We start from the raw sequence: 25,050 nt of genomic DNA on the forward strand, positions 1-25,050 counted from the left end.
CTGATTGTAACAGGTTGGGGACAGCAGTATTGTGAACAACTGAGATATCAACGTGCAGACAGATGCAACAATTGAGATGCACAGAGCAATATTAAGAAATATAATCATGTAACTGGACCTTCTGTGTGGAATTTGTTCTGATGAACGAAATAAGTTAGGGCAACTCAAAAAATTAAGGTAATTACTTGTATGGACATTTTTGAGTAGAATAAAAGTAAAACAATAAGTCAGTATAACTAAATGGAGTAGTTTTTACACAATTAAAATTAAGTTGGTTCGACTTAATTAAGCTTGTAGAGCAAAAAACAAATCATGTTTGTGCTAAAGCAATAGAGTTTACCTAACTAGAGAGGTCTTGTGGTATTTAAGCAATTATGGCCAAGTTGAAATAACTTAAAAAAGATTAATGGAAATTGTTACATCAATTTTTTTTTTACGTTGAGCCAACTTGTAATTTTTTAGAGTGTGAAGCTGAACATGAATTAACCCTGAATGGTTGTTTTTCTTCTGTTTGGAGTTTGCATGTTCTCCACATGTGTGCATGGGTTCTCCGGCTTCCTCCCACCATCCAAAGACATGCACCTAATATGTTAATTAGATCTAAACACCCAAAGCTGTGAATGTGAGAGTGAACCGTACACTGTAAGCCCAGATAAGTAGAGTTTACTCAGAAAATTTGAGGCAAGTGATTGCACTTAAATGATTTGAGTAATGATCGACTAATCAATTGGTTTAAGTAGGTTCAACTTTAATGCTAAAAGTATTGAACTTAAACTATTAAGTAGAAAACACTAAAAGACAACTTATTTGTACTTTAAATCTGGTGTAAAATCAACCCCACTATCCAACTATTCAACTCAGCATTTTAGGTTACACTGACTAATTTTCTCAATTGCAGCCAGATTATTTTATCATTGATTAAACAACTTTTTTTAAGCTAATCAAACTCAAAATCCTATTCCTGACCAAAATAGTTATGAAATTATTCAACTTTATATATTGTAACATGAAAGGAGGTTAGCTCAATGTCAGTTGCCAGTACAGGAAGTGCTTTTAATTTGACAAGACATTAAGATTTCCAACAATCTTAGATGAACAGGAAAGCGATTGTTCTTCCTATGGCTCTGACTCATGGTGCAGCTCTACAAAAATAAAAAAAACAAACACAAAAAGGCCAATAAACACTGCCATACACACATTAAATCCAAATGAACACTAACACCACAACTCCGCTGAACCCCTGCACATAAAAATAACACATTTTCAACAACATGCCCAATACCCACAATGCAATGCAGTGATAAAAAGGTGTGGTCATGACTAAAACTTAGTGATTTAATTCCATTCAACTTAAACTTTTTCGTACTTTCAACTATGTCTACAAATTAGTAGAATATACTTAAGATTTTATAGTAACATCATAAAACTTAAATCATTTAAGTGCATTGTAATTAAAGCATTTTAGTAAATACAAATTCCGGGCTTACAGTGTGTGGTCATGACTAAAACTTAGTGATTTAAATCCATTCAACTTGAACTTTTTTATACTTTCGATTATGTCCACAAATTAGTAGAATATACTTAACATTTTATAGTAATGTAATAAAACTTAAAACATTTAAGTATATTGTAATTAAAGCAGTTTAGTAAATACAAAGTCTGGGTTTGCAGTGTATATACTGGGTTATTCAAAAAGAGTGAACCAATTTCATTACGCAATATTTTAATAAGGAAGAGCAATAGAAAATTCCAGCCAAGTCACAACTTTATTTCCTGTCTTACAAGTGTTCAATGTCCATCACCTGCAGCACGGACAACATCAATGCAATAAGAGAATTCCTCCCAGACATGTATCAGCATATTACAATCCACTGAGTTGATCGCTGTTGTTATTCGATGTTTAAGGTCATCGGGATTAGTGGGTAGCGGTGGAACATAAACACGATCTTTTACGTATTCCTACTAGAAAAAAATGACAAACGGTGAGGTCTGGGGATCTCGCAAGCCAAGCACAAAGACCAAAATCTTGGGCCCCCTTCTGACCAATGCATTGCTGGGGCACTTTTTCATTTAAAAAAACCTCAAACTTTGAAACTCCTCTTTCAAATATTCACTGACTCATTCCATGACGATGCTTGAGAACTGAAGCAATGCGTCATGAAATTGGTTTATTCTTCTTGAATTACCCTGTATGTCAACCCTGTGACGACCCTCTCAAACAATTATGAACGAAAGAATGAATGAATGGTTCTTCTAAACTAGTGGCACGTCTAAGTCTTTTTAAACCCTGTCACAAGTAGTGTTTAATTTAGCGTAAAACATTACTCCTTTACATATATTACATGCATTACAAGTAGCAGAGACATGATTGTAACACTGATGCATTGATTCCTGTGTTTTTGTTAAAATAATCATACACATTTTATTTCCCATACAGTTGGTTGTAGAATATGTGGCCACAAAAAACAAAACAAAACCTTAAAAAAACAACTAACTAAATCAAACTTAAATTATGTCATTAAATGGTCCATGGACTAATTAGAATGGGAAGGACTGCCACCAGAGGCCATTATGCTTGAGGGGAGACATCTTTGCAACAGAAGAAGCAAATTAATTACAAGCCTTAATTTCAAGTTTTAGCCAGATAATAAATATACTAACTCTAACTAGAAAATAAAATCAGATGTATTCATCTGTTTCAAACAATGGCCCGGTAATAAGATTATTTTTAGCTCAGCAACACAGAGTTTGATTTTAGGAAATAACTCAAGATGCATAAACTCAGTCCATCATTTTGGGAGTTTCCTCACCCTGTTCCAACCTCTAAAGCTCATTTTCATAAAATTTTGGGCATTTTGTAAAATACAATAAAAAATGAAAATTAAAACATGTGATTTCTGAATTAATTTGATCCTGTATTTAGTAAATATAACCTAATTGTAACAATGATGCTTGCAGCACATGCTTTGAAAGACATGTTTGCTGTCGTTTTACAGTTCCAGTTGTACTTCTGCAGGTGGACATTTTTGGACGCTATTGTTTCCAAGACTTCCAAGTTGCTCGTCTCCTTGCCAAAAGTGCATGTCTTCATGATGTTCATACATAGAGATTGGAGACAGAATAGTCCACAGTCTGTGACTATGGGGCCACACTGTTGCAGTCTTTGGAGAATGAGGCCAGATATTACCACGTACTATCATTTACCATTACATTAACTTTTATTATATCCTGCTGAAATGACCTCAGAGGTCAGGAAAAAGATGTCAGCTTGATAGCACAACACTTTTTTTGGTAGTTCTTCTCAGTTCAGCTGGGCTGGTTTAGCTCTTTTGAAAACATTTCATCTCTCATCCAAGAGACTTCCTCAGTTCTAATAACTGGTGGGGGAAACTGGATTTAGAAACCGGCAGGGGGAGTGGTCTGTGTGGGTGTTAATCCCAGTTTAGGTGTTAGGGTTGTAAGGGGGGTGTGCCCCTGGGGGTAGGGTCATTAGTGGGTATTGTGTGTCAGTTTCAGGGTCGTTGACCTGGGGGGATGGGTCACTGTCCAGATCCTTCAAGGGGGTTTGTTTGGTTTCAGGTGAGTCCAGGTGTGGAAGGTTGTTGGTTGAACGCTGTTTTTGGGAATGTTATTAAAAATGGTGTTACAGGTTTTTGATAAGTAGTGTCTCAGACCACCACCTCTGTTCAGGGAAGGATTTTTCATTGTCACAAAAATGGTTTCTTTGACTCCTCCTAGCTGAAAAGAGCTAAACCAGTCCAGTTGAACCCAGAAGAACTACCAAGAAGAATAATGACCTGGACAAATGACAACCTACACATACATATGTCTATAAAATTCCAATCGATGCTTTCATATGGGTGATAGTTTCATACATATGCTGGTCAGCCATGTGGACTCCTGGACATACTTTCCATTGTCTTTTGGTCCATATGTGATGAGCTTGTGATGCAGCGGTGGATTGTGTTGAGAGACTATAGTTTCACATTGGATTCCCGACCCCATGTGTCTATATTCATTACAGTCGCATGACAGTTTCCCATACATCACCACCTGAGGGCTGGAAGGTCACGCAGATTCAACAGTGGTTTCCACCCTTGGCCTTTACACACTGAAATTTCCCTCGACTCCCTTATCATAATAGTATAGGCTGTATATGATGAAAAACCTCAGTTCTTTACAACCTTGCATTGGGGAATATTCTTTTTGATGATTGACAATTCTTTCATGACTTTAAGCAAAAAATGTTGAACCACAACCTGTCTTTGTTCAGACTAATCCATACTTATTTTTGAAATGGGAATTTTCCACTGTTGTAAAAAAAAAAATAATAATAATAATACTAATCTTTCACCACTATGCACACCAGACTGTACAAATGAATATAAATTAGTACAAATATTCAGACAAACCATTGCTTCTGGTGGACTTCAATGCCGAAACAAACAATATTTGATACAGCAGATACAGACTTTAGTCTGTGATAAAGCCGAGCAGCAACAACAAACTACTTTATAAACTTCAGTTAACTTAAACATTTTGCTTTGCTTTATGTATTGTATAGATTTTACCATAATAGTGCATTTGTCTGGCTCCAAATGTCTCCATGTTGAGTATAATCTACTGTAGGTCATACACTCACTTATACACTTATTTGATATGTATGTTATGGTCATTTTACAACCCAACAATAGGCATGACTGAACTGGGGTATGGCTCTGTCCTTTTCTAATCTCTTCTTTTTACCCATCCACACATATACAGACAAACTATATAAACTGGAATGTGCTCCATAAAATGTCCATTTTAGTGATCTAAAATGTCATTTACATGTGGATGAGAGGCCCAGGTTTAGAGGTCAAAGGTCCCTTTTGTAAATTATCCATGTTTATTAGTAAATCTTTGGTGGACACTCCTTCATGATACTCCCGTCACCAATTAAAGTGTTAATGGATTCAGCTGTACTTCCTACTATATAAACCTTTCACTGTAATATTGTCTCTGTCTCAAATTTTCTTAAAGTGTCTAATCTAAATTTCTTTATATTAACAAAATATAACTGGCCAGTAAAAACAGAGAAAGTGTTTTCTTTGTCAGTTAAACAAAGGCTGAAGTACATTAATAAGTCAAAGATTTTATTTGCCACAAAGTCTCTTTACAATTTAAAAGATTATCACCCTGCCCCCCAAAGGAAAGGAAAGGAATATTGTTTTTGGTTCAGTTTGCTTTGTTTGTTTGTTTGTTTGTTAACACTCTAGCAGCAAAACTACTAGTTGAATTCATACCAAATTTGGTTTATAGATTGCCAGTGACCCAGAATAGAAATCATTACAATTTGGGAAAAGTAGGTCAAAGTTTCCATCTTTTATGAATTGTTTTAATCTTTTTTTCCCCATTTACTTGTAATGGGCCAAATTTCACATGTCTGTAGCAGCAAAACTATTGGTTGAATTCATACCAAATTGGGTTTATAGATTGCCAGTGACCCAGAATGGATCTCATTACATTTTGGGAACAGTAGGTCAAAGTTCAAATTTTTTTTATGAATTTTAAAAATTTTCCCATTTACTTATAATGGGTGAAATATGTGCGAGGGGCGGGGTTTGTTGCACCTGGCATCACTTGTTGCAAAAGCAATTGATGAGATATTTTAATCAGAATTGTTCTTTGTGCTTAGTGCTGTGCTTAGTGGTAATCAAAATTTTTGATCACATTGAGGGATCATGTGCAATCGAATCAGTGTTCAATTTTTCTTCAACAAGAGATCAATTAGTGCAAACCTTTACCTTGACTTTTTGTCTGAATATGTGGCACCACAACTAGTTGACCTTCAACCAACCATCATTTTCCAGGTAGGTGCTGCACCCCTACATTGGGGACTGCATGTTCATGGTTTCCTAAAAAAATTTCCAACAGCATTTCAAACATTTCCAGACTGGTATATTGGAAGGGATGGCCCAATTTCCTGGTCACCTTGTTCAGCAGATATCACTGCCCTGGATTTCTGTCTAGGGAGTTATGTTAAAGATATCGTATATTGAACAAAGTTACACGACATCAGTGACCTGAAGCTAAAGATTACTGATGCCATTGCCACCTTTTATGAGGCTATGCAACAGCCAACATCGCAATAAATCCAGTACCGTCTTGATATGTTTCGTGCAACTAATGGTGCCCATATAGATGTGTATTAAATAAGGCAAAAAAAACCCCAAAACCTTCAATATCTACTTTTCATTTCGTAATCATTTCCACAGATATGTCTATTCATTTGCTTTTGTAATAAATGTGTTAAATTGTAGAGATTCTATGGACAATCTGCATTGTAAACGGTAGAAAAATGCATTGCCACTTTCATTTAGTTCCATCTGGAATTGCCATACTGGGACTGCCACTATGATAACATACATAGTTGTGAGTTCTTTGATGCATCAGTGCCAAGTATCTGTTAATCTTATCACCCATCCTTCTCCATGCCACTTCATTCAACATTTATAAAGCAGAAAAAAATAAATAAATAAAAAAAAAAAACTCCCCAAGTTTCCTCACAGTCTCTTAGTTTCTGATCTGCTTAATATTTAACTTCTGTTTACATTGCCATAAATGTCATAATGAGCCAACCCCAGAGAAAGAAGGATGCGTTAATAATCTATAATCATATTTATTAAAATTATATCCTGCTCTGTCTTGCCGTTTCTTCAACACCTCTCTCAATCCAGCCATCTGTTTCAACATCTGTTCATTCCGTGGTGTCTCTCTGTTATACCGTCGGAGCATGTATGCATTTCATCTGGCAGCAAATAAGAGAGAAATGGCAAGACGGAGGAAGAGCGAGGGCAAGAAAGTCAGACAGAAAGAGAAAGATGGCCTTTGGTCCTTCAATACGCAGAGATGAACAGATGTGGGAATGAGGCAAAAAGAGGAAGAAAGAAATTATCGCTGCCTTCAATGGACTCCCAGAGCCTTAAATGAAGTTTATAGAGCAGCTGTCTGAATTTTTCTTCCATTTTGTGCTTGTTTCAGACAGTATAACAGCAAACACCATCACTATGTAAGCAACAAGCAAAATAGCCTAAGAATCATTATTATTTCTGCAACTACATTTATCTGTTTTAGTAGCCTCACATGAAAGCTAATGGCTTTATATGTGGTATGATTAAATGTTCTTTGGAAAGCTCTGGTAAAATAGATCTTATCAAACAGCAATTTCAGCTATACATGATAAAAAAAAAGCTGGTATATCAGTAGTTACACCTGTCACCATAATCTTTACATCGCAAAACAACAAACAGAATGTTTATGCATCTAAATAGAGAATGAGAACAAAGGGACAGAAGTAATCTCCATGAAATAATGATTTTGCAAACTAAATTCAACTCAAATGTATATTTTAGCAGGAGCATTATGCTGACTTGCCACTCAATGCTGGATCAGTGTGGAATATCATGAAAAAAAGTATTAACTCTGTCAACCTTCTGGTCTCATTCGTCATAATAAATGTTCTGGTGCATATTTCAATCATTTTTACATGAATACAATTTGAATGTGAATAGAAAGGTTCAGTATTTGTCATGTAGGCTTCAATTAACAGTTGAGATTGAATGCTCGATCACCGCCAAAGTCAGATTTTCAGAGCCTCTGTTTATTAAATTAAACTTTTTTTTTGTTTCCTTGACTGCTTGACAGTACTAAATAGGTTGCGCTGAGAAGACAAGAGACAAACAAATGATTTTGTTATGCAAATTGTTGTTGGAATATAATAACCATGTTTGCTTACATACACTGTCAGTGAACTAGCATTTATCGTTAGCTCTTAGCTCCAAAAAGCCAAAAAGGGTGGCTCTGACTCTGGCTCTGGCTTCAAAATGGCAGTTTTAAAACCAACAGGAGACATCACAGAGGCTCTGTGTACTACTTATAAGCGGTAAGCATGATAAGCATGATTGCACATCATTCTATTCTCAAATCTGATTGGTTGGTTTGTTCTAACATTACACATTTTGATTGTTTTTCTAAATAAATAAATAAACATTCATCCTTGTACATCAGCTTTCTCAAACTATACATAAATGCCCTGATCTTTTTTCTTACTCTTTTATATGAATCTAACTACAAGTGCCACACTGTAGCCATCACAAATACAACTGTATGAAATAATATTCTAATACTGTAATTAGTTGCTTATGCTGCAGGTGCCCAAGTATAGAGGCACTACACCAGAAACTGAAACTACACACCTTCCCTCTGCATCTCTCTGCACCAAATCAAAAGACTAAATATGTACAGGGTGGGGAAGCAAAATTTACAATATTGTGAGGCATGGATTGAAAAACAGTGTATGACCAATTAGTTTATTGAAAGTCATGAGAATTTATTTGCCACAAGAAAATTTACATCATAGAAAATGTTTTTATTCTATGTGTCCTCCTTCTCTCTCAATAACTGCCTTCACACGCTTCCTGAAACTTGCGCAAGTGTTCCTCAAATATTTGGGTGACAACTTCCCCCATTCTTCTTTAATAGTATCTTCCAGATTTTCTCGTAATAGTTTTGCTCATAGTCATTCTCTTCTTTACATTATAAACAGTCTGTATGGACACTCCAACTATTTTTGAAATCTCCTTTGGTGTGACGAGTGCATTCAGCAAATCACACACTCTTTGACGTTTGTTTTCCTGATTACTCATATAGGCAAAAGTTTCTGAAAAGGTATGGATAATAGTGTTAGGTATGATTATGACATCAATATATGTTTGGTTTCAAAACAATTGATGTAGTGCCTGCTGAGAAAAAACAACTAAATGTTCATTGTAAATTTTGCTTCCCCACCCTGTATATAGTTACCTGATCAGACATTCGGATTTCACTTTGAGCTACAGAGTAAAACAACAAAGTCGTGTTTCACAGAATATTAATATCAATCTGCAATTACAGCTGTCAGTCCTGTTCCAATTCCTCCTCGTTTGTTTCTACAGTTTGAAAACAGAGTCCATCCAGAGGTCAGAAACATAGATACTTATTCAGCATATTATTAGCTGCAGGAATAAAAGCAATAACTAAACGATGGATGACAAAAGAAACAACAAATAAATGGATACACATAACCATGGGAATTTATAGGATGGAAGGAATAACCTTGACTGTAAATTTGAAGATGGATTCTTTTGTGCAACACTGGGAGGGATGGTTGAGATATGTGAGGTCTTTGAGACTTGATTTTGCTGAGATGACTGCATGAATATGGACTCAAAATCCTCTTACTGAAAGAAACCTGTTTTTATGTTTTTTGTGTTTTTATTTATTTTTATTTATACATTGACTCTTTACTCTGAAATCTTGTATGCCAAGACAAAAATGAGCTGCTGTAAATGTTTTTGTTTTTTTACACCCACTATCTGGATGTATATAGTTTGTGTATCTGTCAGATTATTCAATATTTGTAAAAACCTAACTTCTTTCAATAAAAAGAGAATTTAAAAAAATACAGAGTCCAGCGAAGGGACAGAATTCTTGTTTCCTGTCAGACACTTGAATTACAACACACTAAAAGATATTTATGGAATTTTTTTCCCAATGAAACACGTAACAACAACAAAAAACTCTATTGCACAGTAGATTTTACTAAAGCATTTTACAATTTTATAGAGACATCCTTTTCTCACATCAAATCTTAATAAATAAATCATAACTGACAGAAAGTGAAAGGATTGACATTTTCATGTTTGGTGTTTCAAGGTTGTTTTTCTGCATTGGTGCGACTGTCTATCACTGTCTGCTACAGAGGTAGGAACTTAACCTTTCTTTTTTTCACAGTCCTCAATCATGTAACATGACAATGAAAGGGAGCCTGTAAACAACAAAAAAACAACAGTTGATTCATTTTTGTTCGATGTGTTGCCGTTGTCTGACTCACCAGAGTTGGGCTGTCCATGTTTGCCTGGTCGAGCTGACTCCCACCCATCCACAGACTGGACTTCCAACAGGTACGAGCTTTTGGTCTCACGGTCAAATACAGTTTGTGTGTAGATATATCCCAACTCCGGATCTACGCGGAAATACTGGTGGTCCCCACTGCGATCCTCCAACAGGGAGTATGAAATCTAGTACAGATAGAGACATAAGGTAATACTTATAATAATATACTAAGCATGGAAGTGGAGAGTGAATAAAAATAATCTACTTGTTGAAAAATATGTGGATGAAGTTTATATTTATATTTTAATAATCCCACACCCAGTTTGTGTAGTAAGAATGTGTGTCTGTTTTACCTTTCCATTGAGGCCCAAGTCTAGGTCATTGGCTGAGACCTGGAAAACCAGAGTCCCTGATTCTGCCCCCTCAGTGACTGACGCCTCGTAAATGGAGGACGTGAAGAAGGGGACGTTGTCATTTACATCTGGAGAATAGACAGAATCACAGGAGAGACAACAGCTTTCAGGGTAGTGTAAAACATACATTTATATTTATACTCATACACTGTCTAATGGACAGAGTTGGTGTGCACTGCTCTTTCATCACTGCCTAGAAAAATAACTGACCAAATTATCCTCCTCTGTTCCATTTATATCTCACCTCATTATTTATATGTTGTTCTGACAGGACATGCTTCAGCCAGAATGCATTATAAAGGTTTCTGACCCAAAGATGAAGAGCATATGCATTTGTCTAATCCTATCTAACCTGTGCCATTTGGTTCTTTCAAATGAATATTTTAATGTTTTTTTTTTCTCTTTTCCATGGCACATTTCTAACTTCATCAGAAACCATCCTTTATGGGATGGGTCCTACAAGCATACAGTCACCTAACTCAGTGGTTCTCAAACTTTTTACAGTGGAGTACCCGCTAAAATATATATTTTTAGCCAAATACCCGCAACTCTCGCTTCAGCATTTTTGATTGAAAAATTAGGCAAAATTTCTTCCTGTGCCAAAAGTGTCTGTTTTGATTTTCAAATCTTTGCAAAAAAAACAAGATATATTTAGCTTTAATAGATTAAAAATAACAAATCTTTATCAGTAAATTTTGTGTGCAAAATATTAACTGAAAAGTGTCCTCTTTCATTGATAAAAAAATAAATGACTTGGTCATTAATGACTAAATGAACCTTTTATCAAAAAAAAAAAAAAATTTAATAGCTGAAATAAACTCATCTTGAATAATATGAAAAAGAAATGTTCTTAAAATGTTACCAAAGCTTGGGGGGGGGGGGGGGGGGGGGGGGGGGGCGTCCCATTTTTCAAAATATTGAAATGAAATAAGATCAGGACTGTCAAATTTATTATAATAATGTATTTATTGTGTTTTATATTTCAGCATTAATTCACATGATTTATTTTGTATTCAGTACAGGATGACTTATTTAATCTATTTTTCCCAAAAAATGTCAAGTACCCCCTAGGCTTCTTCCAAGTACCCTCATTTTAGAACGACTGATCTAACCCAATTATCTGCAAACCAGTATTTCAGAAATGCTGATTATAGTGTTACTTTGCAAGTCCAATCTGTAAACAAGAACACAACAATGATTTCACAATACATTTAGATGCCTTCATTGACTCGCAAATAGTTTATCCTTTTTATACTGATCATTTCATATGTATATCAGAGTTTTTGTATGATTAGTCAAATACAACTGGTCTGTGACTTCCTCATCTGTCTCCAATTCATACAGTCGTGGAAATAATTCTTAGACCACCCATGTTTTATTCAACGTCTTGTTCATTTTAATGCCTGGTACAACTAAAGGTACATTTGTTTGGACAAATATAATGATAACAACAAAAATAGCTTGTAAGAGTTTCATTTTAGAGCTGATATCTATCCATTTTTCATGGTTTTCTTGATAATAACCAAAATCACTTCAGTTCTTACATCAATCGCTATGGCATTGTACTGCCAAAAACAGTGCTTTTAGGCATTCCATGTTTTCTTTTCTGTCTATTTGAGTCACATGATACACACAAGAGTTAGTACGTGATTGCATAACCATTGCTTTTGATGACTTTTGATGGTCTAATAATTTTTTTCCGTAACTGTATTAGCCTAGCTGTTGCATTTACTGTAGCTCTTATACCTACTATATTAATTAATGTTTCCCTTCTTGGTGTTTTTCTTTGACACCTGTTAGTGTCAAGATTCAGGTAAAATGGTAAATAATAATTATAATATACATATATATATATATATATATATATATATATATATATATGGTAATTAATAAAGGCCATGATCTGCGTTGTTTTTTTTGGGGTTTTTTTTTCCCTACATTACATTATTTTAAACCAAGACAAGTAAAAACTGAAGACAACATCTTCTAGGAAACAGTGAGCTGGAACATCAACTTGCCTGAAAATAGTTGATATACCGCCAAAAGCATTATAGAAATGACTTGAATACTGCAACACATTAAATCTAATGCTGCTTCGTGTGCCATTTTTCCCCTTTCCTTTCTTCAGAGCAAATGTCTTAATCTATGAATTAAAAATGGGGCCTTAAATCCATTACAGACCTCCCTCCCTCCCTCAGCCTCAGTGCCTCTGGAGGAGTCAAAGAGCTTTCTTATTAAGACAGATAAGGGAGAGGAGGGGTGTGCAGAAAGAGGAGAGGAAGTTAGGAAAGCGACAGAGAGGCAAGAGAGGGGACAGGATCTGTGTGAATTAATTATTTCTCTCTGGATTAAGACCAATTTGATGGAATGGAGTACATATGTAAGTGTGCGTGCATGGATGTTGCAAGAGGATTAAATGCAGGGGAGTCTGGGGCATATGGGGTAGGCAGAGTTATTTTGAGGAGTGAGGTCAGGGGCTAGCAAACACACCACTACATTAAGCAGTGATGATGGAGATGTAAGCCAAGTTACCCGGGGCTGAGCATTAACAGTGCAACAGTGTGACACAAGACTACATTCATCATATTTAGACATCATGAAACAATGATGGACAAGAGAGACAAGGACACTTCCTCAGCAAGACACAAGAGAGAATGAGCGACTGGACTGGATTGTTGGTTCAAATGTCTTTTCTATGGAGGTGGGGGCAGTGGGGGTTAAGCATATATGTTGCACTCTTGAGCTCATCACACTCACAACAGCTGGTGAGCAAATTATTTGGATTTGTGTGGCTTTGCAAATCCAAGCTTTAAATGCCTCCAATAGAAAATTAGAGTGCAGCTGGACTTAGAGAGCACTCAATAGTTTCAGGCCGTCTGTTCAATCCAAATGCTCTTTAGTCTTTGTGCTGTTTGAAAAGAATTGTACGCAAGGACGTTGTTTTTGCTGGATGCTGACAACAAGAAAATGGGAAAGAAAATCAGCACATATTGAAGGAAGAAAACTTGTTTTGTTGCTTGACCTACCCTGCATCTTGCACGTCTTTGTTTTTGTTGCCTTTTTTAGTCCACTTTAGAGATGTATCAGCTTCGCTTAAAAAAATAACCAGATTCTCACTGGCATTTTACTGATGAAGGTCACTTCAATTCAGAAATTTTAATTGTTTTAATAGAATTTAGAACTGGTAACCAGGTACATAATTTAAAACAATTATAGGATTTGAAAAAGTAGGGGATTGTAATCAGGATTAGTTACAAAAGCCATAATCAGAAAGGCTAGTCCTAAGGAGTAGTAATGGGACTGATGGTTTGTCATCAAATATGGAAAAAAAGGATTTAAAATGAAGAAAGATTGGAGCCAGTTGGGATATTTCACCCTCTGTGGTGCAGAAGGGAACCACAACATGCAAGGAAAATGAATACATTTATAAAGTCTCCAAACCTAAAATGAATACTGTAATTTCCGGTCTATAAGCCGCTACTTTTTTCACATGCTGTGAACCCGTGGCTCAAACAATGATGCGGCTAATTGATGTTTCACAAGCTAACGATCAATCCGGCTGTCAAAGAAGAAAATAGAGCTGCTGCACGTAAGCTTTGCATCAATCAGTCGAATCAATCAAATTGATGGTGAGACGTTGGAGATGGCAATGTGAAGCGTGAGTGCGGCTTATAGTCAGGTGCGGCCAGTAGTCCGGAAAGTACTGTACTTGTGAGCTCCACTCTGCAAAAACCCAAGTAGTGGTTGACTTCCTTTGGCTCAGAAGAATCAGACAGTGGAGAAGTGTTGTGTTTGTATAAAAAAAGATCCAAACCTGTGACATTGACATAGACTGTGGTGAATGCAGCCAATGGGACGGCAGCGACATTCTGAGCCCGAACTCGCAGCATGAAGTTCCTGGTGGTCTCGTAGTCCAGGGGTTCGGCAACCAGGATGGAGGCAGAGCCGTCCTCCCGGTTGGGGGTCAAATAGAAGCGAACGGGCATGTTGGTCTCTGGTACCATCCCATCCTCCAGGTTGTACGTCACCCTCGGATCCCCCAGTGGGGAAGTGGCTTTGATGGTCTAGAGTAGAGGGGAAAAAAACTAACAGTATTAAAATAAGTAAGGATATTTGGCTGATTCTAGTCTGTACTAGAACTTCAGATATTTTCAGATTGACTTTTTTGTCAATAAAGTTGAAGTTCAGTCGACTGGGCTCATGATGACGTCATCACATTGACAGCGGAGGAACAACACAGACACACAGACGTTCAACAATGAGCAACTTGTACTAAAGTTCACTGGAACATTAACAATGTACAGTAAAGAGTAGAATAAAAAAACCTGCAAGACACAAGCATCAACAGTCCGTCTCAGACATTTAATCAAAACTAAACATAAGATAACACCTTGGATTTTCTTTTAAATTTAAGTGAACAGCATAAAGTGGGAAAAGGTTTAGACAGCGGCAGCCAAGACACACAGCATGTTTGAGAAAAGAGCGAATTGTCTGAATGAAATAAATGAACAGAATAATCCAAACACACTGACTGTCCACATTATTATTTAATAGTGGTCGTATTTACGTGGTTCACAGAACATTACTGAGACCAGAGTTTTTCTAGATCACAGTCAGTTTAGTAATCCTACTCTGAGTCATCTTCTTCCTTCAGTCTTGGCGTTGTGAGGCATGGGTCGTTTTTTTTTTTTTTCACAAATCGCTTTTGTGGAATTATTTGACCCACCCTGCAAATAAAGTGACATTTTTTGGATCCGCACTAACCCGACCTAGGTCCTCTGATCTGCGCATCACTACCTTGCGCTCCATGTTTTCATGTAGAAAGATGAGAGTATCAACATGCACTGAATGAAGGCTCGCATGCTGTCAGGTGATGGAAGGGACGGAAGTCGACTCCTCCAAAGTAACGTCAACTTGTGCCACAGATGTCGACGTGTCAACAAACCAGTTTTTCTGTCAATGCCCTAGTCTACACTGACATTTTCTATTGACATTGTTCTTATCAACTTATCGGCGAAAGTTCTAAGTCTTCAATTATATCAAATGTAAGAAGTAAACACACGCGGAATGTCATCAGTTAAAAAGAGCACAGACACGAACTTCAGCAGCTAAGATTCAATAATTGCATGCATTCTCAAAAGTGAAAAAATGATCTATCCAAGTGGAAATATGTATGTTGTACTGCATAACTCATAATAACAAACACTAAAATATAAAGTGAGTAAACCTCAAACTGTTAGACCAGAAAACAAACCACTGACATCCTATGGGATCAAAGGGAATGCACAGTGCTCTTCATGGTACAGTTTCCTTGGACTAATTAAGGAGAGGCTACTCAAAGCTGATGCCATATACTCCCAATTAAAATCAAAAATGCCATCTGAGATGTGATGCGGCTTGCCTATGGGTGACCCGGCTTTAGCCATTCAACCTGCAGAGTAGAGCAGCTAGAATAATGAGACATCCTATCAGGCATGCACAGTTGGCAAATATGCCTGACTTCTGCATGTGCTGATTTACACTGAAAAAAAACCTCAAATTTCATGGTAGAGCTATTACATCCCGCTGAGAGTCATTGCATGTTTGCATAACAGTCAAATCAACACTGAACTGCCATCTCGATTAATACACTATACTATTGGGACCGTGCTCTCCGTTTCTCTCCCCCTAACAGCATCTCTCACAAACAATTAAACACACACACATTCTCATGTAAAGTACTCTCCTCTGTCTTTTCATTTCCATATTTTGATTTAAAATATTCATCAGCAAGTTTAATGGGCTTAATTGCTTTCAAGAGATCCTTGGAAAACATTGTTGATTTAATGTGTTTGCGGCATGAAATAGCAGTGGCTAGGAATAATCAATGGCAGCTGATAGAATACAACAGCACTGCACAAACAATGAATATTTTTATATTTATAACGGCATGTCACCAGCATGCTGTTACTGCTTGGTATTGGTTAGAACCCAATGAAAAGTTGTGGAAAGTTTCGGGAAGACAAATTCCAGAAAACAGATTGTTGCATCTTAAATCAAATTACTTGTTTGTTTGGGCACTGTGATGTCAAGCGTGACTTTTTGTGATCTTGTTGAAATAAGAATGAACTGAAAAAGGTTTTCAGGGGAAATGTGCAAGCATCTGGACTTGGCTGTATGCATATTTCTTGGATATTGTTGGCTATGACATATAAAGTGTCATTATAAGTTGTTTTGCCTCACACATTCTTACGATTGTTCTTTTTTGTAGAGTGCCTACTAATTAAGTTTACTGTATTTTATTCAAGCTATTTTTCCTTGTCATTTTCTTCTTTAAATATTTTTTTTTATGTGTCTAATTAATTTTTATATCTCATATAAAGGTGAAATGTGTTATACCAACAAACTTGCCTTGTCCAATTTATTTTTCAATGTATACTTATAATTGCATAAATACTGCTCTGTATGTGAATGGTAGAAATACACTTAAAGGGGTCATATTGTACCACTTTTATTAGTCGTTGGTACATTTATTTGTGTATTTGGACCTTAACAGTTCATAACGTTTGAATTTGAACCCTCCAGGTGCTGCAAAGCTGTCTTTATATTAATTCCGGCAAAAATCGAGTGGATTTCTACAACCCATTTTAATTCCTTCTTAATTTGTTACATTTATAACTAGTTACATCACAACATTCGCATATATAAGGTCAAGACTTCTGATGAACATTTCTCCGAGTACAGCGTAATTGTTTGTCAGCAGCAGCAGTTGTAGTCCATACTGAAAATATGTCCAAACTTCGAGCTGATTACCTAAAATGTTCAGTTCTTGGTTGTATTAACAAACTCAAGTGGCTGAATGAGACAGAGCAGCACAGTCAACAATGTGGAGGGGGTGGGGTCATGTACATTTAAAGGGCCAGCGCTCAAAACGACCTTTTTCATGTCATTACTCAAAAATAGGGTTGAAGATGGACCTGTGGAGTTGAATTAATGAAGAATTCAGACCCAATCATATCATTTACAGTTTATGTAGACCACAGGGAAATGTTTTAAAATGCATAATTCCATTTAAAAAAGCAAAATATCACTCTTTTAAAACTGTCCGATCATCTATTGTCCCTACAACTATAACTGTCGTACCACGATAGGTGTGTCTCGGACAGTGTTCTCTGGTATGACCACGCTGTAGCTGTCCTTTTCCCAATGTGGAGGCTGGTTCTTAACGTTAGTGATGGTGACGGCGAGTTCCACTGAGCTGCTCCTGTTCCCTCCGTCTGTGGCGACAATTTCCCTAGTGATATAGGTCCTCTGTGGGGAAAAAAATAAGAGAGGAGGAATGAGAAATGGACAAAAAACAGCAGAATAACACTTCATAGTGTGTTGTTTGTGGGTGATTATAGCTTAAACATAGAATAGAAAGAAAGAGAAAAACTTTGTAATTCCAGATCACACTCATTTCAGCTTATATTAACACTATGTGGGAAGAATGTAATTGAAAATTCTAATGCACTTAAAGGAACATGTATTGATTGAGGGGCAAAGCTCAATATGCAGCTGCAGAGATTTATATTCCTCACATGAGCAATTATCTATAGCCAAAGGAAATGACCTCTGAATTAGCAAATATAGAATATATATTAACTCGAAGTCCATACTGCTAGCATAGGTTAATAGGTTTAAGGCTCCTGTTTATTGTTGTTTACGTAGATTGTTTGATGATATGTGGCTATAGTGAACAAAGATACGCTTAAAGTCACAGTGTTGCCATAGTGATATTTATGTAAGTGTGGGGGAAAAAAGTTAAGGAGGAAGTGATTATGGACCTGTTGTTGCTAAGAAATAAAGGTCAACCTGAGATGCTAATTTTGCAAAGGTATAATTAGTTTGATTTTTTTTTTTGGTAAAAATAAATATGTGTCACGTTGATAGATTATTAGTTCATACTGTGTTCCGTTCAGTTAGTTAGTGGACATATACAGTAGTAGGTGTAGCATATTCTCATTTTATGACATGCAAGTCTAAATTTCTGACAAAATTTAGTCTGTATATCCTCCTGAGACCCAGGAAGGTAAAAGTTTTGGCTTTTTTACATGAAATAATTGCCTTGATCAAAACCAGTATGATGCAACAGTTTTCAAGATACAGTTTTTTCTTTTTTTTTTTTTTTTAGGAATGTCTTTTTCAGTGGATAACGTTTTTCTTTTTTTTTTTTTTTTAATAAAGCTGTGAAATTCTTGTCCACTAAAGGGGACAAAAATGCATTATTGCTGGGTCTCAGGAGGATATTTGGACAACCAGCAGCATAGGGAAACCATTTTACCACAACCAAGATGTGACAATGGCTTTGTTCAGACTGTGGGCAAATGTGGCCCAAATCTGATTTTTTTGCCCATATGTGACCTGCATCCGACAGTTAGAACAGCACAAATCTGATTTTTTTTTCAAATCCAACCCAGGCCACTTTTATATGTGGTCCTAAATCTGATACGTATCCAATATTTTGCAATGCGACTTCAGTTTGAACAGCCAGGTTGCATTTATCTGACCTTTACAGCATTGAAATACAACAAACGTCACAATTCCACATCCCAGGAGCAGAAGTGGTGGGAAAAACATACTTACTTCCATAAACACAGTGTGTGCCTGTGTGGTCACATATTACATCAGGACACCTTTTGTACATGCGGGTCACTTCAGGGTCGCATTCAGTTCATACTCAAAACTGATAGAAGTCACATTTAAAGTGTAATATGAACGAGCACACAAAAAAACCTGATTTCACCAAAAAATCTGAAGTGTGCATTAAAGTTGGGGTAGGAGATGTTTTCCTGGAGCATTTTTTACTATATTGCTTAAAATCCCCTTCACACCTGATTACAACCAATTAATTAAATGCTCTAACACAAAAATAAAAAAATTTTGTCACCTGTGGAATGGACAGGACTGAAAAAACACCATCCAATCATTTGAACCGGCCCATCAAAATGATTGAACAGTGATATGTCAATCAAACTCAACTGCCATTTGTCCCTCCCCCCTCTGTGCGTACCCCTCTTCGTGCATGAATCGTGCGTTCTCAGAGGCTCGGAGCACTTATTCAGGAAATGAAACCCGAGCCAGAGCTTGGCTTTAATAGCTCTATTAGGATGTAAAGTTAACCAGCAAACTGTTTTGACACTAACATAAATCAGTAGGGAATGTGATGTTCGTCAGATAGGTATGAAGAGCAGGGGTGTTGGACGAGACTGAATAAGGTACACACAGATCTACGACCCAGAGCTGGGGCCGGACCCATGGTCGGAGCCAGGGTCGGAACCAGGGCAAATTGATGCTGTGCAGCGCTCACGAACCCTCGGGAACAAGCATTGCACATGCCAGTACTCTGGAGGCGTGGCTTCGGTGGGTTGTCTGAAGAAAGGGGTTTGGACTTTTGAATTGTGGATTTTCAAAATGTAGCTTGTTCAAACCGTTTTTTCAAGATCTCCTACCCCACCTTTAAGACCTGCTGCCTGAAAGTAGCCTATTTCTGATCATTTTTCTTGGAAAGCCCAATATCACCTGGCTTTTTGGTGGAAAATGGTAATGTAATTATGAAAACTACAAATATTCTGTTTCCAGATTGCACTTCAACAATGCCTGTGGTCTTTTTGTTGCTGCAGTATCAAAACACTCTTCCCGTAAGGGTGTTGTAAATTCCTGTTTTTCACTGGGCTACTTTTACGCATGACCAAATCTCTATTAGCTTTGCTTGTTCAGTTACACAGTTCTAAAATCCAATCTTCGCTCTTAGCAATTAAAAAAAAAGTTCATCACACTAGTAAGAAGTGAAATAAACCGTGTAGGCAGTTAGTGTATTAGACTTTATGCACTTGTACTCATTAGTAGGAAAGTTTTGTCTTTTGGATATGTCGTCCTGAACCATTCTCTCTCGCTCAGAAATACTGGTGTGGTGCCAAGTGTTTGGGTGTGAGATGCAAGGTGCAGAGGATACAGACATTCATTCTTGTTGGCACTGAAAGATAGTGAGTGTTGCTTTTATCACTGTGGCACTCATGTGAGACACAGACTTGTTTTTGCGCACACTACATGGCAATTTCCTCTATTGCTTGTTCATGTTCCCAACAAGATTGTTTTTTTTCCCTGGTTTTCAGTGAACCATGGGGTTAGAGGAAGTGAAGTAAAAAAAAAAACACTAGCAGTGTGATTTCTCAAAAAAAAAAAAAAAAAAAAAAAAAAAAGGCTCCAGTGAAGACATTATCACATACAGGAGTTGGACAAAATAATGGAAACACCTTCACCTCAAGATGATAATGCCCCAATCCATACAGCTAGAATTGTTAAAGAATGGCATGAGGAACATTCTAATGAAGTTGAGCATCTCGTATGGCCGGCACAGTCCCCAGACCTCAACATTATTGAGCATTTATGGTCAGTTTTAGAGATTCAAGTAAGACGTCGATTTCCACCGCCATCGTCTCTAAAAGAGTTGGAGGGTATTCTAACTGAAGAATGGCTTAAAATTCCTTTGGAAACAATTCACAAGTTGTATGAATCAATACCTCGGAGAATTGAGGCTGTAATTGCCGCAAAAGGCGGACCTACACCATATTAAATTATATTTTGTTGATTTTTTTAAGGTGTTTCCATTATTTTGTCCAACCCCTGTATATAGGCTGTCTATATGCTACTGGCCACTGTACTTCTGCCCCCTCACTTTCAGTAATCAAATGTAAACAAAATACACAAATAGGTCTGCATTACAGGCTCTCAACTCTGGGGAGAAGCATCTTGTTTTAGCTGAAATCTGAAATTGTGCATCAGCATCTCTTGAGCTCTTGATTAAATGAATAAATGGCATAATTTCCCTGAAGTGCTTTTTTATCATTTGGAGTGGCATCATGAGCTTGATTAGCGCAAACTGCATTTAATTATGAAAAAAAAAAAAAAGTATAAATAAATAAAAAAATAGAGGTGAAGCATCATAAGGGCAAAAAGCTGAAAGTTCATGGATGTGTGTGTACCTGAGAGATGGGTTGGTTGACATATACCCAACCGGTCAGGGGGTTGACTCTGAGGTACTCCGGCTGTTCGTTGGACATGGAGTAAGTGATCGCAGCGTTGGTGCCGAAGTCGTCATCATGAGCCGCCACGCGCAAGAAACTCGTCCCAATCATGGTGTCCTCTCGAAGGAAGTCTACAGAAGAAGATGAAGAACTGTACTTAGTGAGGCCTGAGTTTGTTTCTATTGACCCCTTGTAGACTATTGTTGCAAATCTGCCTCAATATTCCACTATTTTGTAATGAAGTGGTGTTCAACACTGACCTGTTATCAATGACCCCTGACATTCATGGCCTGTTTTGGTTCCGCTGTTATTAATAGTTAAAAATACTTACTGAATTCTACTGAGTTTTGGATAATTTTTGTTTGGATTGCTGACAGGAGGAACTGATCAGTAGTAGGATCAATAAAATACTCTACATACTTTACTTCCCTGTCTGTGCTTGTTGGTGCTCTTCTTGTGTCTTTGCATTTTCGTTTTATCGTCTGTTTGTTAAAAAATGTCAAATCTGATACGAAATTTGACAAGATATGGGGCCCCTTTTTGACCTACTTCCACAACTCAAAAACCCTCTAACTTCTACAAACTTTAACACCCAGCTCATTATTTCATTTATTGTTATCATGTAGGGCTCTAAAGGCAGTAAATCAATGGTCCTTGTCTTCCTTTTGTTTTTTTTTAATCTTTTTTCTGTCTTGTTTTGTTTTGGTTGTTGGGAGTCTGATGTTTGTTTCCTGTATTGAAAAACGTTGTCTTCAATTGAACAAATATTGTATATTTTCCTTAACACCAGAGAAATCAATAAATATATTTGATTAAAAAAAAAAAGTAAAATCTGTCAAAAATAAAATATATCAAAAAATAAATAAATAATAATCTACATACTTGAGAATGGGAAACCTGTTTAAATATTATAATGTGAAACATGAAAACTATGTCTAATGTCACTACTTTGTATCATAGCTGCATTTATACACACAACACACACTGTATGGATAAATGTATTCAGACGTTGATTCAGATGTTTCTTTTCAAACTGAAATTGATAAACTATATGGACAAAAATATTGGGACGCATCATGGCTACAGCTTGTAAGATGTCCTGTTCATACTGATTTGAGATATGAACATCAAAATTTCCTTCAAGTTTAATGAGAGATTATTCTTCCTCATTGAGATGTAAAAGAAAGGAGCTAGTTAGCTGTGGTGAAAGATTATTATTTACATTTGGAGCATGGAAAATATTTTAGAAATTTAGAGGTATAACATTTACAACCATAATTATGGATAAAAAGCGAAACTAAATCAACAGTATTTTGGAAGCAAAGTTAACAGTCTAAATAAAACTAACCAGTGCAATGCAATGATATTTATCCCATTTTAAAACTACATTATGACATTTGTCATTATTGTTTTGTAGTCCAGACTCCTTAGAAAAGAAACCCCTGAAATCATATTCATATTCATTATAGTGTACATATAACTGTAGACACATTTAGGCAGTAAGGAGGTATAAACTTACACTCATATCGGATGTTCTCAAACTTCGGACTGTTGTCGTTCTGGTCCAGGATCAGGATGTTGAGTTGACAGATGCCAATCAGGGGGTCAGCTGCCTGGTCGGTGGCCGTCACTGTCACCGCGTACTCCCGCTGGCGCTCACGGTCAAATTTTCTGGCAGTCACAATTACTCCTAGGGATGGTGAGATAACGAGGATGATCAGACGACTAAATCACAGCCTGGTCTCTTTCCCCAGAGCATTTACAGTTTAACACTAAAATGATTTCCACTGGCGCCTTGAAGCTACACTTTAAAGACAGGAGAGCAGATGAAGAGCAGGAGGGAAAAGGATCGTGGCATTCAAAAGTACTTACCCACAATTTAATTTAATATTTAATTCTGAAATAAATTTAACATTGGCAATTACATTATTTTCTAGCTTCACTGGTTTGTATTTTTTATTTTATTTTTAATATTATATCCTTTCATAAGGATGTCATGCAGCATAAGCTTTCATAATAAAGAATAAAATATATTAAAAAAAAGTTTTGAATAAGCTGCTTTATGCATAGGCTTTAACTCATGAGTTTATAAAGTACAAAAGGAGCAGAGCAACAATTTTCATATCTTATTATATAGTCGGCCTTTAATCATGTGTTTTATATGCAAATGTCTATGTTTCTCATTAATTACTTTTAGAAAAAAAAAAAAAAACCCTCTATATACGTTTTTAATCTTTAAAAGGTATAAAGCGCTTATACAAACTAAAACATTCTGATGCAGCAAAATAAAATAAAAGAAGGGTCAAGGGAGGTTTTGGACATAAAACAGTCTTTAGTAGTACTGCCAATGTGATTTGATGACAAAGCTTTAAAGATTTTGCGATATAATTATACATGGGGGTCATGGTCCACACTGAGGATTAAACTGTTTATAATGAGTATGTTTACTTTACACTGACATCAAATTATTTTTCTGGCTGTGGTAAAAGTATAGACTGCTAAAGGACTGTAGATGATATTTTAGAGACGTTTAAAAATGAATCTTTTACTATTAAAGCAGCATTTTCCAGTAACTAAAGGTCAATACTTCCTTTTAAAGACAAAAGTGAATTAAAAATGGCTCGACTCCAAATGTTAGGGCTGTTTATTAAATAACCCTGAACTTTTATAGACGTCTATAATAGTCAGTGCATCTTAATTAAAGTCTACATTATGAAGTAAATCAATAAGCTTTCAAACAGCCTGCTAGCTTTCAAGTTTTTAAAGTTGTTGAACATTGTGAAAGTGGGCATGAAACACATTAAATGGAGTAAAAGTCAGTACAGTTTCTGGTTTCTTGAGGGTCATAAATCGTACACCATTATTCAGCATTCACATTTACTCAGTCGACTTTAAATGAATTTTAATGACTTTTAATGATCCCTTCTATACGCAACATTTTGTTGATGTGTTGTAAAAATTCAAGTGGTTCTATGTAGGATTGATATCAGACTCTCAACAGCAGGAGGAAGTCACGTATCAGAACACACTTAGGACCAAAACCACCAATAAATCAATGCTATGTATCTACAGACTGTATCACTCACTGAATAAAGCATAAAGCTTATTGCTACAGACATCTGTATTATAGTACCTTCAAGGTTTCTTCTTTAAATAAAACCTTATTTTAACATTGGTAAAAAAAAACACTGTGTCTTTCTGTATAATATGTGCTGATAGTTTACATTATAGCTCCGTTAGCTTAGCTCTATTTTTACAAAAGAAAACAGCCACAGCGAAACCACAACTCACCTCTGTTTTCTGTACAGTTTGTGTTGTCAATACCTGAACTAAAGATCGGTTTGAAATCGCCCAAACAAGGTCAGAACTGCCACAGTTTAGTCTGAACTGTGGATCAACAAACGGCAACTTAGCAAAGATAATATAATAACATCATGTAATAACTTTATACCTTCAAAAGTCTCATAATCAAATCATTTCAGCATCAAACTCCTTTTTTTTTTTTTTTTTACACTTCTTTTTATTTTTTCTTTTTTAAGAACATGTAGCAGGACATACAGCAGGAAGACAAAAAAAAAAAAGAAATACAAACCTCAAAAGAAAAAGAACATAATGGATTGCCATGTCTCTACAGTACGCTCCAGTGTTGTTTTCAATAAGATCGTCCTCATCCTGTC

The 25,050-nt window shown here is 36.4% G+C and overlaps 1 protein-coding gene across 1 annotated transcript in view; it reads right to left on the minus strand.

Moving 5' to 3' along the window:
• LOC115413880 (neural-cadherin) overlaps window positions 1-25,050 on the minus strand; it is a 527,604-nt gene that overhangs the window by 276,176 nt on the left and 226,378 nt on the right. The window contains exons 10-15 of the mRNA XM_030127006.1: window positions 22,893-23,063; window positions 21,332-21,504; window positions 17,451-17,618; window positions 14,143-14,392; window positions 10,269-10,396; window positions 9,914-10,100 (exon numbers count right to left, since the gene is read on the minus strand). Of these exons, the coding sequence (XP_029982866.1) occupies window positions 9,914-10,100; window positions 10,269-10,396; window positions 14,143-14,392; window positions 17,451-17,618; window positions 21,332-21,504; window positions 22,893-23,063 (1,077 nt within the window). The remainder of the gene's footprint in view (window positions 1-9,913; window positions 10,101-10,268; window positions 10,397-14,142; window positions 14,393-17,450; window positions 17,619-21,331; window positions 21,505-22,892; window positions 23,064-25,050) is intronic.

Source organism: Sphaeramia orbicularis, chromosome 3, assembly GCF_902148855.1.
Source record: "Sphaeramia orbicularis chromosome 3, fSphaOr1.1, whole genome shotgun sequence".
Taxonomy (NCBI): domain Eukaryota; kingdom Metazoa; phylum Chordata; class Actinopteri; order Kurtiformes; family Apogonidae; genus Sphaeramia; species Sphaeramia orbicularis.